The sequence below is a fragment of the Eutrigla gurnardus genome (assembly GCF_963514095.1).
Source record: "Eutrigla gurnardus genome assembly, chromosome: 9".
NCBI classification, from domain to species: Eukaryota; Metazoa; Chordata; class Actinopteri; order Perciformes; family Triglidae; genus Eutrigla; species Eutrigla gurnardus.
Window position 1 is genome coordinate 26,501,090 of NC_139923.1, and position 18,341 is coordinate 26,519,430.

General features: G+C 44.1%; 2 protein-coding genes across 3 annotated transcripts; both read right to left on the bottom strand.

The window, feature by feature from the left end:
* Window positions 1-2,701: 2,701 nt before the first annotated feature.
* LOC311018627 (matrix metalloproteinase-15-like) lies at window positions 2,702-13,563 on the bottom strand. 2 transcript variants are annotated; one of them, XM_084017663.1, is made up of 10 exons: window positions 12,789-13,563; window positions 11,099-11,247; window positions 10,226-10,348; window positions 9,829-10,151; window positions 9,549-9,710; window positions 7,684-8,042; window positions 7,344-7,482; window positions 5,831-5,981; window positions 5,579-5,694; window positions 2,702-4,981 (listed from the first exon to the last, which is right to left on the bottom strand). In XM_084017663.1, exons 1-10 carry the CDS (start codon window positions 12,921-12,923, stop codon window positions 4,530-4,532), a joined length of 2,109 nt encoding a protein of 702 aa, XP_083873789.1. In that variant the 5' UTR covers window positions 12,924-13,563; the 3' UTR covers window positions 2,702-4,529. The 2 variants fall into 2 exon arrangements, with proteins under 2 accessions (XP_083873789.1, XP_083873788.1); XM_084017662.1 differs by having other exon boundaries at window positions 7,684-8,057.
* Window positions 13,564-14,162: 599 nt separating this feature from the next.
* On the bottom strand, window positions 14,163-16,420 carry zpd (zona pellucida glycoprotein d). The gene is made up of 9 exons (XM_084017666.1): window positions 16,302-16,420; window positions 16,120-16,227; window positions 15,475-15,683; window positions 15,239-15,396; window positions 15,030-15,144; window positions 14,830-14,957; window positions 14,569-14,752; window positions 14,376-14,481; window positions 14,163-14,294 (listed from the first exon to the last, which is right to left on the bottom strand). Exons 1-9 carry the CDS (start codon window positions 16,372-16,374, stop codon window positions 14,173-14,175), a joined length of 1,203 nt encoding a protein of 400 aa, XP_083873792.1. The 5' UTR covers window positions 16,375-16,420; the 3' UTR covers window positions 14,163-14,172.
* Between the last annotated feature and the right edge of the window lie 1,921 nt (window positions 16,421-18,341).

Here is an 18,341-nt window from a genome sequence, read left to right on the forward strand (position 1 = left end):
CAGTTATCACAGCCCCAAGAAAGGGGGCGCCTCAGATAACCAGAGACTCCAGGGGGGTTTGAGGTGGAAAATCAGCCTTTTCTGACCCATGTGATGTAGCCTATTCTGTCTCAAAAGGGAGATAATTTTACATGTGGCAGCTTCATCCCCTACTTCACCCTCCACTTTGTCATCTCTGTCATTTATCTCACATCCCATCCTCATTATAGTTTTATCCCCAGTAACTGACGCAGGGCCGCTTTCCAACTGACCGTAAACCTTATTAGAAAGGCTCAGGAAAAAGGCTCTGATGATCTCTACTTCATCTCTTGTTCCTCCTACTGCTATGGAGGCTACAGGCCTGTCAGAAAAGGCTGCAAAAATGTATGTAAATACAGCCAACCATGTTCCTAATATGTCCTCCGACGTTTAACAGCAGAGGTGGAGAGTAACTACGTACAATTACGGTTAACGTTACTTAAGTACGTACGTTACTGAACGTACAATCTTGAGGTACGTCAAGTTTTCTGCTACTGAATGTTCAAACGTATCTCCATTACAATTCACAGCAAAATAAAACGTCTTTTATTTGACAGCTATAGTTTAATATTTCAGTTTTCTTACAAAAACAAAGTTAAAAGAGGCCACAGCCATGCTAGCTGTACAGCGGCGCTTTGAGCTAAATGCTAAATGCTAACAATGGCGACGCTAACCTTTAACGCTACCAGTTTAGCGCATTAGCATGCTAACATTTGCTAATTAGCATTAGCACCACACACAAAGTACAACAGAGGCAGATTAAAACGGGTTTTTTCTGACCTGATGATGGCACTAGATTAAAAATGAAGGACTCGACAACTTTATTACAATTATACCTTCGTTACTGATTAAAGTGGCTCCCATTGTTCTACGTAATGAGACTGTGATACAGTCGGTAGGCCTACCTGTTGTAGTTGGCCTCAACACTGCTGTGATTTTACTTAAATAGCAATTTGAATGCAGGAAGTTTACTTGCATTGTCTTATTTTTAATTTAATTTAATTTTAATTTTTGATGACTGTTTGATAGGCAAACTGAATGTAAGTGGGGGGAAATGAGAAAGAATAAATAAAGATAAATCAAGATAAAGATGGGTGGAGGAGGAAATGGATGCTTGAGAGTGATTAGGATCCAGGACTGCCCTTTAACTGACTGTTAAAGTATATCAATTAATAAACCGCTAACTTGTACAGTAGAGGCACGTTTGACAGACAGGTAGTCAGAAAGCCACAGACAGGTGGACAGTAGGAGAGGGTTTCGCTGCATCCAGTGAGGCCCGGTGTTGTGTATGAGAACGGGAGCCACAGAACCATTTCTGGTGCTGATGAGGCAGCAGGCAGATCCCATTATCAGCTCAGCAGGGGATAAGCTGGGAGAGCCGGTTGATGACACCCCTTTGGCCCCTGGTTGGAGTACGCACCACCCTTAGTGGCCTCAATCCTAATTGAACATCTGGATAAAAACACAGGCCGGGGGACGTTTGGGCAAAGACTCAAGGAGAGGTAGAGAGTGAAGGTCTGCAAAACTGAACAACGGTCTCTAATTCTAGGAGATTTGCAGGAAACCATATTTATTTCTGTATTTATTTTTTTGGTTGTAGCTGTTCATGGTTAATTTATTGTAAAAGAGATTGAAAGGAACATCGGTGCAAGGAGAGATACGTTGAAGGGAAGCAGTGAGAGTAGGTGAAAGAGAAAAGGGATGCAGAGGTAAAGCTAGTGGATGATCTTTGATGGCAACTAATCCTGATGATCTGTGACATACAGACATGCAGGAAGGCACTCTCATTCACACTCACACATACATTACATCTGTATATTGGTGGGGAAAGTTCTCAGATCAGTTATTAAAGGAAAACAAGTTATAATAATAATAATTACTTGCTTTTATTTATAAACATGCATTATATCTTATAATTTAAAAATGTCTTAATCTATGAATTTACTCCAGCTGTAAATAGCCTAAATTGTAACAGATTATAACAGAAGCAGTATTTCTCTATGCTATTAAGTATTAAAATTAACTAACAAGCATATCAACATGTACAATGACCTCTGAAATGTACTAATGTACAAGTTGGGTAAAAGTACTTCCCAGCAATGCATCTGTGTGTGAGCATAAAGACAAGCTTTTACTTTAGTTTGAGTTGAAAACATTATTAAAATGTTGTTTTTCAACATTTTAATAGACAACGACTCCCTCTTGTGGCCAAAAGTAGAACTGACTCCTTGAATTTAACATTTGCCCAGCAGATTATAGGTGTTTAGTTACCATAGCACGAAGCCAAAAACTGCACAAAAGAAGACTTGTGTTGCTTTTACCTGTAAATTTTATTGTGAATTCTTTATCGTACTCTACACAAGAGTGCAAAGGCCTTACAAAACATGCCCTGCATGCATCAACGTCGTGATAAGTGCTGTTCTTACAGAAAACTTGAACAGATTCTGAACAAAATTTACAAAACTACAAATGATAAGTAGAGTTTAAAAAAGAGAAGACATTAAAAAACATTTATAGTTCAAAAAAGAAGCCCCCCCCCCCCTCAATATTCACAGAAAAAAAGGCACAATGACATGAATGTCAAAAACAAAATATAGGCACAATGTAAAGGCATGATTGTAGATGTGAATAGTGGCTTTACACAGAGACAAGCAAGGAAAAGACAGACGGATTGATAGTGGGAGACTTTCCCCAGATGTTTCTGTGCATTAAGTACCTTTCAAACGCTTGAGCTAACTTTCCAGGAGAGTGGAGAAGAAAAAGAGCACATCTGGGAGCGCAGAAGTGCAGTAAGTTACAGCAAAGAAACAGGAAAAGACAGAAAATAAAAAACAAAAGGGAAAAGAGGATGGAAAGACAGACCAGGAAGGGAGGAGGGGGTCGCAGAGGAAGTCATCCCCAGCTCATGACAACAAGCAGAGCAAAAACAAGCCTTGAAAAGGAGGCGTGGACTCGGACCCGATCTAGGTCAGGAGGCGCAACGCCAGCGCTGCTCCTCCCTCAAATCCTTCCTCCTTCTTTCCCTTGCTCCTTTTTTTCCAGAGAAAACTGGCGAGTACATTTTTGGCAAAGCCCTCCTTCTCCCCTCTTCAATCGGTGCCTCCCCCCCGTTCCTTTCTTTGCCCTCGTCATCTCATTCTCCCTCATTCTCCCCACTATTATTTTTTATATCTCCTTCTTTTTTTTTGCATTCCCCCCAATTCCTCTCCCCCTCCTCCTCATGCCTGACACTACTAAATCAGCAGCATGTGGGCTTAATGGAAGCCAGACCCTGACCCATTCCTCCCGAGCCTGCAGGCCTTTCCTTTGTTCATGTAATTAGCTTCAACTCTATTTTGCTTAAGCATGAAAAGAAGAGGAGGAGAGACAGGAAGACAGATACTGCTGCTTTGGTTTTACTCTTCACAGGTCAAACTGAGATGGACATAATAAAGACAATTCCTCTTTTCCTCCTCCACCCTTCCCTTGTATTTCATCCAAGCCCTGGCACCAGGCATATATCACTATGTCTCCACTGGGATTGTGTTTTTAGTGGTGTAGCCTGACCAGTTATCGTGGCTGTGGTGGGAGGAGGGGGAGGCTGGAGCCCTTGTGTCTGTGTGCAAAAACTATGTGCCTTTGTTTGGGTAAGTGGTCTCTATGTCTCGGTGTGTGTGGACATGTATTCACACGAGTGCTGTTGGGGGGGGTCATGTGATGTCGGTGCATGTGTGTGTGTGTGTGTGTGTGAGACATAATGGGCTCAGTGGGAGACGGGCAGTCATGGATGCACACGGCTGTCTGACATTCCTCCGTGCTGCTTTTCTGCGAGTGTCTGTTTAATCTGCAGTGAAGCAACCTCGGCAAAACAAAGACGACAATAAACTAAAATCAAAAAGTGCAAACGATCTGCTATAAACGAAGGAACGTGTTAAGATTGGTTCAGGCACCGTAGTCAAGCGTACGGAAGACTTGCATGTATTTGTATATGCGTACTCAGAGCTAAAAGCACTCATTTGTGTGTATGTACAGTATGTGTGCCTCTATATGATGTATGTGCATTATTGACTTAGTCTGCATTTATACTACAATTAAACATTGGTCCCTCCTCTGTACAGTTAGAATTGATAGAAACGGTCATTCCTACGGTCTCGTGTGTCTCCTGGAGAACACGTCTTTTTGTTAATGCTGTGATGGAATAAACTATAAAGAAATAGGAGTGCCTTTCGTAACATATGGAAGGCACAAAGGGAGGCACACAGGAGGAAAGCTTCCAAGGCAAGTAGAGGGAAACGTACGCTGTAGCTCCACAGGCTCCGACTTTACGACATTTGCATTATTTCACATGAGCAATAAAAGTCCTCACAACGAACGGGGCCCAAAGCGGTGACTCATCCTCGGCCTTCTAATAGACTTCGGGACTGCGTCAGAGCTTCTTTTCCACTGCGCCATGGGTACAAATTTTGACGCCTGTAACGACCGCAGCAGACAAACGACGAACACCCGCTCTATCTCTTCTAATTCTGCGCTTCTCACACCCAGTCCTGCAACGAACGCTTGCAGTGCACCAAAGCCCTCGGCGTCTCCTTCTTCTGTAGAGTCCTGAGGATGGCGTAGACGAGGACGAGGATGCACAGGATGAGGACCAAGGGAACAATTATCATGATCAGGGTCATGACCTTTGATTCGTTGTCGGCCACAGTCACGACCACGTTCACATCCTCCTCGTCCTCCTCTGTGCTGTCAGGCTGAGACGACGGCTCTTCCTCCGGGTCTTCCTCCGGGTTTGTGCCTCTGCCCCGGTCTGAAGGGTCAACCGGTTTGTCCTTCTGCTCCGGTTCAGTGTCTGCATCGGGCTTAGGGACCGAGGCGCCCGCGCAGCCCATGAAATCCCTCAGGATGGAGCGAGGGTAGCCTTTCTCTGCTTCTGTCTTGCTGTTGTCGAACCTCCAGTAATTTGCACCTTTGTAGAAATAGGTGTAAGCTGCAGGAGAGGAAAATAAACGAGATTTAAGGATTGGATTGATGAGAATATAGCGTAGAATATGTACATATGTGTTGATATTTGGTGTCTTGGCTCTGATACCAGGCCATATATTTAATATGAAACTACAAGGAAGCAATAAACCAAGGAAATGTCTAAATAAACATGCAGTAAGGTTTGGCGACGGGATGCAAAAAGAACTATATATAGTCTTTTTTAGGGTACATTTGTGGGTGTGTATGTCGCTCTGTAGGGCAAAGCAGGCTTGCAGAGACATTCGAACAGTTTGGGTGGAGATGAGATCCGAGCTCTGCCACAAATCTAATTTCCAAAGGAAGGACGGGCCAACCCTCAAACCAGATCTCTCATTCCTCCCTTCATCCCCTCACTCTCCTCTCTGCTCGCTCCAGCCTCAAATGGAATTCTTTCCCTCTCTCGTCTCTTACACACCCAATTTCACCTCTCCACGCACTCCTGCTATTCCCTCGTTTTCGACACAGCTTTTTGTTGTAAGTCTCATAAACAGACGCTGTTCCCTTCCTCTGAATAAAAGCTGCATTTGCTTTATTGAAAAGGGTTTTTTTTTTTTTTTTTTACCGCCGTCATCGCTGAGGAAGGCTCCTTTGGGTGATGGAGGGATCCTGCCCCACCGGTTGATTGGCTTGGGGAAGTCGCGGTCCGTAGTCCGAGTCTCCTCGTTGTATCGCCAGTATCTGCACACAGACAATAAGATGCATTAAGACATTAGGGAGTCAAAGAATGTGCAAAGCCCTTTATAAGATATAAAAAGTCTTCTTCTGCCTTCGTTTCTAATCGTTTTAATGATGATGTGTCTGAGATATGCCGTACCTGTCTCCACTGAAGAAGTATGTGTATCCGTTGGGCTCCCACCAGATTGCTGTGTCTATCTTGTGTGGAGGAACTCCTTGTCCGTACTCGCGTAGAGGCTGTGGGTAACCGGGCAGCACGTCGGCCTCCCTGAACACCCAGTATCTATCATCTGCAGGGCCAAAAGGGAGAGAGTTGGGATCTTTAGTCATATATATGGGTTTACTCGCTCCGGAGCAAGGTAGAAGTGGTAGGCACGACACTTATTTTCCTTCTCTTTTTGGGAAGCCAATTTCTTCTCTACCTCTAACCTTTGGACACACTTTCCACCTCGGCTGCCAGCAACGCTGGACATACTGTACTGGACGACTACCAGGTTTGGGGAAAGGGACTCCAGCTAATCGCTGCACACTTACTTTGAAAAAGCGGTTTTCAACATTGTGACCTGATACCTTCTTCTACAGCAGAGAAATCCTTTTGCACTTATATGGGCAACGTTTTCAGGAGGATTTGATGAACATACTGTCCAATAAAGAAAGTGCAGCCCTTCTTAAACCTCTTAAAAAGCATGAGAAAAACAGAAAGAATGATGACAGAACAACAGAAATCAACACCATCCATGGATTTCAATCAACGTCACTTTTATTTATAAGCCCAATATCTTAAATTTGCCTAAGAATAAGCTTTAGAATAATAATAATCTTCTCAACCAAGAAAAACCTTCCTGTGATCAAATGCTCAGACAATCCTGAGAATGCATGACCGATCACTGCACATCCTGATGTTACAAGTGAAAGCTCTGCAGCTGTTAACATCTGGAGCAGCGTGCTGCAGAGGAGGCTGATGCAATCCTCCAGCTCTCTCCGGAGGCCCTTATGGGCTCTCAGGAGGTCAGTATGACTTCAGTAAGGAAGTCCTACGTGACAAAATACAGAGAAAGTACAACTCGCCATGGGAAAGTACAACGTGCTCTTCTCTGACTTTATTATGAATACCAACTCTGGATTATTCTACACCTTCATCACCCCGTTATCAGTCACCCGGGAAGACGTTTGTTCCCACAACCTCCCATTCCTGTTTCTGCAGCTGCTAGCGAATACCTTTGGCCAGCAGACGTGAGAAAGCAGCTCTCTCTACTGTACCGATCCTTCAGCAAAAGTATATGAAACCAGACGAAAGACAAAGTGGCTGAAAACCTCTTTATATTTCCACCACAAACTTGTGTCTGTGCCAAATACTGAGAGTTATAGCTCTGTGTTGAATTATTACCATATCCTCGTAACCGTGGGGGTAAAAAAAAATAAAAATGCTGAGTTTGTGCTTTCCTTTCAATCTGACCGGTTAAAATGAAAGCAAAGAATGATGTTTGACTCCCCGTTTTCACGCACTCTTAAAGAGCTCTGCTGAGAAGCTGATTGTGGCAACTAACCAAGCATGCTGTGCCCTTAAGCAAGGCGTTAAACCACAACTAAATACTCTGCACGGTCTCCTGCTCAGCATGTGGACGCCGTGTTAATAAATGGCTTGGGCGTACCTTTAAAGAACACAAATTTCCCATCGTGGCGCTCGTAGGCGGCGTCGATGTCGCTCGGCAGGCCCACCCAGAAGACGGATATCGGCATGGGGTAGTTATCCAAGACCCGGTTCCTCCGCACCCGCCAGAACCAGCGACCCTGCAGAAACAAAGATGTTGATCTTTTATCTTTCATCAAGATACATCGTTGACTTCCTCTTACATGGATGTTGTTTTCTAAGGTTATGTAACTTTACACATTTCCACATGTCTTTTTCACAAAGTGTTAATTAGCAACATGTGGGATTTATAGCCTTGAACTAAACACTGCATCTTCACACACATCGACAATTCTTCTCACCTTGAAAACGAACATCTCCCCCCTCAACATGGTCACCGTGTCAAAGTCCCCGTCACAGATATCCGGGGCCTGGTTGTCCGGCTGCTTGGGAGGTCGGGGAGGAGGCGGCGGGGGAGGGGGGGCATCCTTTCTAACGTGCGGGGTGACGGGTTCCGGCTGTGGACGGGAGTCTGTGGGGGTGGATGTCGGGGGGAGGGGAGGGGAGGTAGGGCTGGGATCCGGCTCCGGCCGGGCTGGGGGATCCGGGTTGCCGTCGGTCGGCTTGGGTGTTTCGGGTGGAGAAGTGGAGGTGGGTTCATCCTCGGGGGGAGGAGGGGTGGTGGGGGAGTCATCGTTGGGAGGAGAAGTCGGAGGGGGACCTGAGGATGAAAACACTTCCACTGTTAAAATGCTCACATTTCATCTTCCATCTGAAATAAATTCCTTCCAGCCCGTCATCAGCCTTCCTTCTCCCCTCACAATGCCCTCCATCAATAACTCCCTCACACAGAGAAAAACCCAATTTTCCATCATGAGCAGTGGCAATAAGCTCACTTGATTTATTGCGACTGCCCTGCTGCTGCTTCTCGCTGGAAAAATCAACACCGCTGGTTGCTAAGAGACGAAACACATACAGATACAGCCCGTTATGTAACGTGTTCGGACAGCTGATGGGCTTGAAGATGTATCCAGTTACACTGAGCCAGAAATACTGCGAGGAATATATGAGGGCTGATGTGACTCAGCGATCATACGTGTGGAGAAATTCAGCATCTTAACTGCAATATTATTCTGCAGGCAGGGAAGGAAAATAAGGCAATTCAATTGAATTCTTATGGTAATTTTTCAATTCATGCAATGAGTTTCTTATTTACTTTCCCCAAAACTCTCTTGATTCTGTGTCGTACTTTCCTTTCACACATAATTCATCCTTCAGTAAACAGTATTTGAGAGTTTTGGAAAGCTCGTATTTTTAGAGTTACTTATATATTATTTGACATTTAGTTTGTACATAACTGAACACCTAAATACTTAATTGATGAGTACCGACCTCATAAAAACCTCTACAAAAAAACCCCACGTTTATTCCTACCAACAGAGTTTATACCGCGTTCATCTCTAATTAAACACTTCTCTCTTTTCTCATCCAATCAGAGCTTTCCTCCCAAAGACATCATTTAGATCTGTTTGATAAAAACATGAACTACTGTGTAATTTCAGTCCAAACAAAAACAGCAGCAGCCAAAACTGGTTTACTCCGGTGCAGATGTCGACAGGCTAGAATTATGTGAGTAATGGAAAGATAAACTGACGTTTTTTAAACGTCTCTTCTGTGAAACTAGAGATGGGATCAGTAACAAAATGCATGAATCATTTATTTTTCTTTGTCTGAAGCAAAATGCATGTTCGCACGCACACAAAGATGTCATCTGTCATTTAACAAAGTCATCCATTCATGCAGGGAAAGCATGAGGACATCATAACGGCATGCGTGATATTCTCTGTTTCCCTGGTGAATGAGAGTGTGCGTGTGTGTGTGTGTGTGTGTGTGTGTGTGTGTGTGTGCACAAAGCGTCTTTCCATAGCGTTTTGTCTTCCTTTGAGTGTCCAGATGTGATACAAGTGTGATATAACCTCTAATCATTTGGATATTAGAAACATGGAGTTCCCTGGGAAAGTTCAAACATGATATAATTATCCAGGTTTGTGGGAAAAGTTGGAAGTTTGTGGACACGTTTTAGATTTTAATCACTGAACAGAAGACAAAGCTATGTGGTTAACTGACGAGAATCTTTGCTATTCCCAAATCCTGCAGGTGGGGGTTTTAAATCATCTAAATATAGAGATTTAAATCGGGGTATCCATACAGTGTGTATGTGTCTTACCGTAAATGTACTGTATCCCTCTGATGTCGTCCTCGTGTAGCGTGAAGTTGTGTGTGTGGATCCACTGGTAGAAAGGAGCCATGATGGCGTTGGGGTTATCCGAGTGCTCCAGACCCAAAGCATGGCCGAGTTCATGGACGGCCACCAGGAAGAGGTCTATTCCTGCAGGGATGTTTAGAAATACATAATGTTACATATATAGACCAGACCAAAGATGATCCCGTTACCAGAAAGCCACGGGTTCAATTCCCACAACAACAAGAGGAATCAGCCCGCTGACCTTGTGGGTTTTCGTTGTCCAGTGTCCACGGCTCATCAGCGTCAAAGTGCGTATCCCCACCGATTCCTGGTCCGGGGTAGTAGGCGTGGGCCAGCGACCCTCCCTCGCCGTCAAACAGAGACATGTCACCATGGAAACCGGAGGCAAACAACAACAGGATGTCGGCCAGCTCCGCCTGGCTGCTGTTGACGCTGATGTTGTTTTCGGCGGGCAGCTCCTCGAAGGTGAGCGGCGTGACCCGCCTCCACGCATCGAAGGCCTTGCGTAGGGCGGCGTACGTCCGCTCCTCGCCCAGCGAGGAGGGCGTGTGCTGGCTCATTATGCTGGAGGACAGAGGGTGTTAGAGACGGCCTGTTAAACACGGCGCTTTGTTTTCACATCTCAGTGCTCCATAAACCTGTAAGTGATGCGGTCCTTGTCCCACTTCTTTCCAGTGAGAGCGTAGCGTTTCTTCCTCGCGCCATCGTCCGTCTCCTCTGCGTTTCTGTCTGGGAGGCCACAGCGAGGCCGACGCATGGCCCTGCACACACACACACACACACACACACACACACACACACACACACACACACACACACACACACACACACACACACACACACACACACACACGCACACACGCACACACGCTATTAGCTGCAAAATGTGGCTGCAGAATTTCCACAGTTTTCCTGCAAAATACAACTTGCACAGGTAGTACAATAACCAGGCTAGCTGTTTCCCCCTGTTTCAAGTCATTATGCTAAGCTAAGCTAACCTGCTGGCGCTGTTGTAGCTTCACAATTAACACTGTGGTATCAATCCTTTCATCTAACTTTTTTCCCAACGGTCAGACTCTTTGGGGTCTTGTCATTATTGGCATTGAACCTGAACAGAGGAGACTAACACAATGAATCAGGTTTGCAGTTGAATGGGAAGAATATTACACAATAGCCTGACTAGCCTCATTAGTCAAGATGTAATATCAGCCAAATGGCCACATGGGCATAAAAAGTTATTACTTGCTGGCACTGTTTCAGCTGCCTCCGGTAATACAAACACTTAAATGTGACTGAATGTTATTGTGTGTTGGGGGAGCCACGTATCATTCCAACTATACAATAGAAAGCATACAAAATGAATAAAAGTTCACATAAAATAAATCCCTAAAACATCCCACGGGATCCCTGGATTCAGTTTGTGGTCGTTAAACGTTGGACGTCTTTGAGAGAAACGACCAGCAGAATATAAAAAATAAAAGCATCTCTGACGGGGAGAAAGCAGAGCTTACATAACGGTGGCGGGGTCCATCTCGCCGGTCACCTCCAGGCCGTAGAAGCGCTGCATGTCGCTGATGGCTTTGGAGAGGATCCGAGCCGACTGCATGGTGGACATCTGGCCGCTGGCCTGGGACAGGTAGCCGAACTTACGAAGCCATGCCTGTGAGGAGGAGGAAGCGGGTCAGTTATGGAGTAAATACGCGTGTGAGCGTCTGATGACGGGAGAGAGAGCATCTGAGGAGTTAAAAGAGAAACCAGATGGCTTTCATTAACATCACGACATTCCTGCTCTCCCATTCCTCCTCACTGACAGACGGGGAGACGAGATGAAGGATTAAAGCAAACTAAAAGGACAGTAATTAAACAGTATCCACTACTGTTGCACACAAGATAAACTCCACATGCTGAATTTACCCCGTTTGTTTCACGTTTTGCCGACAGTGAAATCGAGTGTGTGGAGCCACGTAGCAAACAGGATGATGGGTCCGGAGGGGGGGGAACTCTGTGAAGTCTTGGCTTCAACATTAGAGCTGAGAAAAATAACACTGGAGGCCCTCTCACGCAGCTGGATGATGGGACTCATGTATGTACAGGTTGAACACAGGCCTGGGGCAACACACACACACACCCACACACACACACTCATCACGCATGCACACACTCCGACAGAGAAAATCCCTGTTTCTGCATAGCATGACAAGCCTCAACCAAACACACGAGTCCCTCGAGAACATGCATGAAAGAAGAGAAGCAAAACTCTGTGGGACATCGCTAAAATCAATATTAGGATATTCTAAATATACATATATAAATAAATATGTAAATGGACAGTTCTGCCACATGGATTGAAACCAGCAAAGCTCCTCACACATGTATATGGAAAATGACTTAATAACAAAGTATAATGTAAGTGCATGCAGCCATAAGGACACTTTAAATGTTTATTAATGCATTTTTCTAACAAATTAAAGCTGCCATCCATCTGTAATCAGTGCATCAACACTTACAGAGTCATTAGTGAATGATTGATCGCACACAAAAGTTTGATATCCAGGTGAAACAAGTGTGTTATGAAGCATGAATTGAGGCTTCATTCACAAGTCTAGAATATCACTAACTCAAGGTCGACTTGCTCGATCTCGCTCTAGGAATTCGCTGAGTTGCCACAAGACTGAAGCCAAGTATTCATTTTGATATTAACTGTAATTTCATATTACATTATATTGTCGGTCGTTCATCATCTGTCGAAAACAACCCCAGTTATGAAAGCTGCGCACGAGAAGTTACAATTACATCATCAAACAGTTAAAAACGTCCCTTAAATGACGCTTATAGTCGGTTAAAACAGTTAATTGTTTATATTCTGCTCATTTCCTTCACAGTGTGATTCAATAATTCACCCCCACAGCTGAGTTGTTCCTTGTAATTGTAATTGTAATGATGAACCCGACAGATGAGCAGATGGTGTTGTTTGGCCTCCCATGCACTCTTTTGTTATGAGGGGGAAAAGGTCAAAAGGTCAACTGACATCCTGCAGTGCAACAACCCACCTGATGCTTTGAAGTTTGACCAAAAATAAAGATGAAGATGTTGACTTATATCCTGCTCATAAAGAGCTGTATGTCTATTAGATACAGGATTATTATGACAATAAATACATAAAGTATTGATAAATAAAAACAAATAAATAATCCATGTTACCTCAGCACTCAAGCCTTCCTCCTCTGGGACATCTGCTGCTGTGCTGCCCAGGATCAGGGCCAACAGGGACAATAGGGACCACAGTGTGATAAAGATCCGGGTCCGGGCTTGTTGGGAGTCCATCTTCTTCGTCATGTGGTTTGTTGATGATGTGATGAAGACGCGGCGACAGAAAAACAAACAAACTTCCCCTCGAATTAAATCTCTAATCTCTATCTTTCTGTTTAATCTCCGCAACAAGTCAGCTTATCCGCTCATTTCTTGGGGAATTCGCGCATCAGAAGAACGAGTATGTTGCGCAAATAAAAGGTGCGTTTACAAACCCTCGGAGAAAGAAGAATCACAACAACGTGAATGAAAAAACAGATACTAATCCGTCCCCGGTTGCATGTAGTCCGCTTCGTCCCGGACCAGCAGCCTCATGGCTCGTCCCGAGTGTTCAGGCAGCAGCAGTTGCTGTCATACAGCTGAACGAGCCGGCGGGCACATAAACTAGACCTTGCCCCCTTTACGTCCACAATGGCCGTCCAAGTCCCGCAACAAGTCTCCTTCCACTTTGCGCAATTATCGCGCGAGAAAAGTCACGCAGTTTTCTGAACTTTGCTGGTGAAATGTTTCACACGAACAAAAGAAAGGAAAAAAAAAAAAGAAGAAACAAAACCTCCAGAATGTCAGAATATCAGGTTTCACCTTCTGCACCAACGGAGCCGCGTTTCTTCTTTTAACTCTGAGCGGAAACGCGTTGTGTAAATATTTGTCACACCGCCATTAAACAGCTGTGGTTTCTGATTAAAGGTTTGTAGTGGTTTTTCAACTAGTGTGGAGGGGGGGAGGGTCTTCTCCCACACACACACACACACACACACACACACAAGGTCAGTGCGCCCTCTGGTGGCGATGCAGGAAACTGCAGTCCAATTGATGTTAATTCAATTAGTCATATTAATTATTGTAGTATTGGAATTAAGGTATACATTTAATTATGCGTGTATAATCTGTTCTTTAAAAAACATTTTTTCTAGACATTTAGGCATGTGAGGGCTGCCATCAGCTGCTTTTTTTCTTCTTTTTTTTTTTTTACTATTAAAACAAAAGAGTCCTCAAAACTATTATATACAGTATGTGGAAGGTGCTCAAATCTGGAAAGACAGTTAAAAGAACAGCTCTGGATTTTATCAAGTTGTCTGAAAAACTTGTGTTTTTGGTAAAACAGACCACTGGTGATGAATTTTGACTTCACTTCGGTCACAATTTTGTTTAAAAAAATAAAAAAAGTAGCTCATTTAACCCTGCTGTGACACGTGTTGGGAATGGTTCATCATGACAGGAAAAAAAGATGGATTTTAAAGTTTTATTCAAACTGCCGGTAGCGGCACCATTGTGGTCATTGCTCCTCTATCCGTGCGAGCCTCCTGCTGCCTGCCTTAGCCACGGTGATGAGGATGATGAGGAAGAAGCCCACAGTCCAGACGCCTGCTACAGGCAACACCACCGACGTCAGTATGCCTGAAACAAAAGCCAAAGTATTACTTCCAGGGAGAGAAAACACGTACAGGAAGTAGAAGTGATAAGGATACGGTAGTTTACTGGACTGAGATCTGTCTGGCACTTCGATCCTGATGGGTCCATAAGACAAGAGGCCCCGAGTTGGATCTGCTCTCACCGCTTCTCTCTTACTGATCGATTTACAGTTCTGGGAAGAGAATGAACACAAGGTGATACTTGAGGGTGAAATCATGAGGTCACAGGCATCTAAGAGCACAGAGATGAGCGAGCTCACGGGCGTGCAGGACTCGTGGTCGTCCGGCATGCACAGCTCAACGGTGCAGTGCAGGTAGAGGTCGTGAGGTTCTGCCGTGAAGCGAAACATGTCGAAGCTGTAGCGGACGGTGGAATTTCCTCCGTTGTGGCCGGACTGTTCGGCGCTCACGTTGAGGAAGGAAACCGTCTCGTCTCTCACACAGCTGGATATAAAAGAGATGGAGATGAGGGAGTATAGGAAACGGGTTTATAGAATATGAAAGATGAGATGAGCACCGACCCGTTCAGGAGCAGCGTGTGAACCGATCCCTCGGTGGTGTTGGGCTGGGGGGACTGCGTGGCCCAACACTCGTCAATCCGGAGCAGAAAGAAATCTGCAGGCTCCGTGACCTTCACCTCCACGTACACCTGGACACACACAGAGGTCAACGACAATACACACTTTAAGATGAGCATGTGCTTTGAACTGGTTCCGACTACCTTCTCTCTGAGTTCGATGGTGGGGGCGCTACTGTAGGCCTTAGAGTACGAGCGGTCCGTGTACAACATCATCTGTATCACGGCTTCTAGTTCATTCACATGCATCACCATCTCACTGTGAGCGGGAAAAAGAGGCGACATGATGTTTTCCATGCGTAGAGCACGAGTAAATACGCGTCATTAAAGCCTTTTAATTCATCCTTCCTGACCTGGAGAAGTGGATGACTGCGAAAGGCAAGCTGACTCTCCTCAGGTACGGATAAATGCACTTGTAGTCCATCTTGATGACGGGGTCTCTGATGATGTTTCCAGTGACCAGAGGGTCCGACGTTAGACTCAGGGAATAGGAGATGTGCTTTAAGGTTTTCTGTCAGAACAACAACAACATTTAAAAAAAAGGGACTTCTCTTCAGTTGCTTGAACACAGATAATTCTCCAGTTGTACCTCCAGCGGTTTGCCTCCGCAGCGCAGATACTCGTCTTTAGAGATCTTGGCCATGAAGTACGGCACGCCGTCCACCAGCTCCCTCTGAGCAAGGCAGGACTTGTTGGACAAGTGCAGCGACTCCAGCGGCACACTGTGGTACTTGAAGAACTCCTCCGTCGCTCTGATAGCGATGAAGTCTTTGCCACATATAACTTCGATGTGTGCATCTATAAAATAAATAAAGTGACTGCTTCAAATTCACAGACATATATATATATACTTTTTAATATGCATGTTTGTGCACTAACAGCTTATCTAAATTGATCAGTAGGCATGGGACAATATGAACATTTCATTTCACGATGATCCTAATAATTACAATTCATGATATTATCCCAATAATCACTTAAAAATGGCACCAAAACGTCACTTTACAATCAGTTAACAAATATTTGCAGATAACCTTTTTTTTTGTTTTCAAATAATCTTAAATAAGATGACCATGAATCATTAGGTGGGGTCAAACTGGGGACAAAGAGTTTGAAAGATGTCAGCAGTTGCATTGTGGGAAATGTAGGATGGGACGTTTCTGGAGCCCAACATAATTATATAAGTATAAAGAACACAACAGGAAGTAAAACCATTAAATAAAAGTGTGCCTACCTTTGTCACACCGGTCAGTATAATAACCGCTGGTACATTTGCAGCTGCTTCGGTCTTTAGACAGAAGACATCTCGTGCTGTTGGTGCAACTCTCCACGCTGCAGACCCCTGCAGACACAAACACTCTTTCATCACTTTGACAAGCTGTATTTACCAAAGATCGACACGTTTTACACACTTACCCTGAACGCGGTGGCGCGCGAGGACGAGGACAAGCACGAGCACCACACTCAGCTGATGTGAAGGATGAAACATTTCAGCATTAACTGTGACGTGTTACCTCGGCTACATCATCAATCCAGCCCGTCACAAACATTTCACTTAGTCGGATCAATAAACATGATTCGCTTTTATTTCCACCCACCTTCACTACGACGGCTGGGATCATTGCTCTGCTGTTTTACGTAAAAACAAAAAAACGAAATACGATTCTATCTTTTTTTTTTTTTTTTTGGTTTAAATGGGTTATTTTCAGTCACGCGGGATGTTTCTACTCTGACGTGCTCGTTTTCAACACCTGCTACTCCAATCAGAAACACCTGTCAGGCGCTCGTGAGCTCGACCTGAACACGAGATGAGAATCGATATTTTATTTATAATTTATTAAACTCCAGTTAATTGTGTTGATGGGTGAATTAAAAATATTTCAGCTATTTTTAAGAAAGAAAAAAAAAAACTTTTCAGCTTCTTACGAATGAAGATTTGCTTATTTTTTTATATTATATTATTGTAAATTAAAAATGAACATAATTTTGGACTTGTTTGAACATTTGGTGGATATTTGTCAGCTTTTTACAATTTAAATCCCAATGAAAATACTCTCCCCTACTTCAGCCACTATCAGAAAAAAAGAGGAACTTCCTCAAAATAATGACTTAGTGTTAGTCTGTCATTATTCTGAGAAGGTCTCTCATTATTTTCTGACTGGTTTCCACAGTGGTGAGTTCACTAACCTGTATTCTGCCTCGTTTCATCAAAAGCTTTTTTTTGTTGTTGCCTAAAATAGAAATACAATGCCAACTGTCTCCTCTAGGTGTCACTATTGTCCGCACAGACTGGTTCGGTGCTTCGGGATAGTTTCCCCCCCATCACCTCTTCCAGTGAATGAAACAGAACTTCACTTAAACGCAACACTACATTGACAATTACAAACCAATAGTTAGATTTGGAAATGGAGATTTCTTTTCCACATTCACTAAACCAGAGAATCACACAAGGAAGACTTCCATAAGTGGGTCACTGAACCCCGACACCCCGAGGCCACACTCAGACCTCCCCACACAGGCCTCTCTCCTTTGGGTGCCGACCATCTGTCTTCTCTTATAGGTCCTTCATGGTAAAAAAATAAATCTGTATTTAAAAATGGTGGATAATCATTGAGATGGGAAAAGGTTGTTTTCACAAAGGATTTATTTTCATACAACCACAGACTCCACTGTCTGCCAGCGTGGCTTTAATTAGCATATCAAACAGTTAAATCGCTCCATTGAAACCTCACAACACAGTTTTTGTCCTCGCCCTGTACATTTTATTTCACCGATCATACATTTAACTTCCTTTTGAAGCCTTTTTTTTTTATTATCTCTTTGAAACTGATATTTTATTCTGCTGCTACGACCTCCGGCTCGCACATCATTTGGACCCAAACAGCAACAGAACAAATCTACAAAGGAAATAATGGTAATATTATTTATTGGCAGAGCAAAAAAAGGGGTTAGAAATATTTTTACAAGGTTGTATGGAGGGTTTATATAATGTGTTTAAAATGTACTTAATTCACACATGTGGTTCTACGGAGTGAATGTGGACGAGTCCATTTAAATACAACTTTTCTTTTTTGTTGTTTTGCATCCCCTGCGTCTCTCACACACACACACACACACGCACACACACACACGGCAGCGTTGTCGTGGTGATGGTTGGTCTCGTCGTCAGTGGTGCAGTGCCACCCTGGTGTTGTGAAATAGCCGGGTTATAGGAGGTGTCTGTCATCGGCCTGATTCACAACACCAGCTGCGGCACACACACCTGAGAGGCAGGTCTTCTGTTCGGCTTGGTGCATCAAAACACACACACACACACACACACACACACACACACACACACACACACACACACACACACACACACACACACACACACACACACACACACACACACACACACACGGCAGCTTGTACATAAAACAGGGAGAACATGTCAGGAGTCTGCAGCAGCATCGA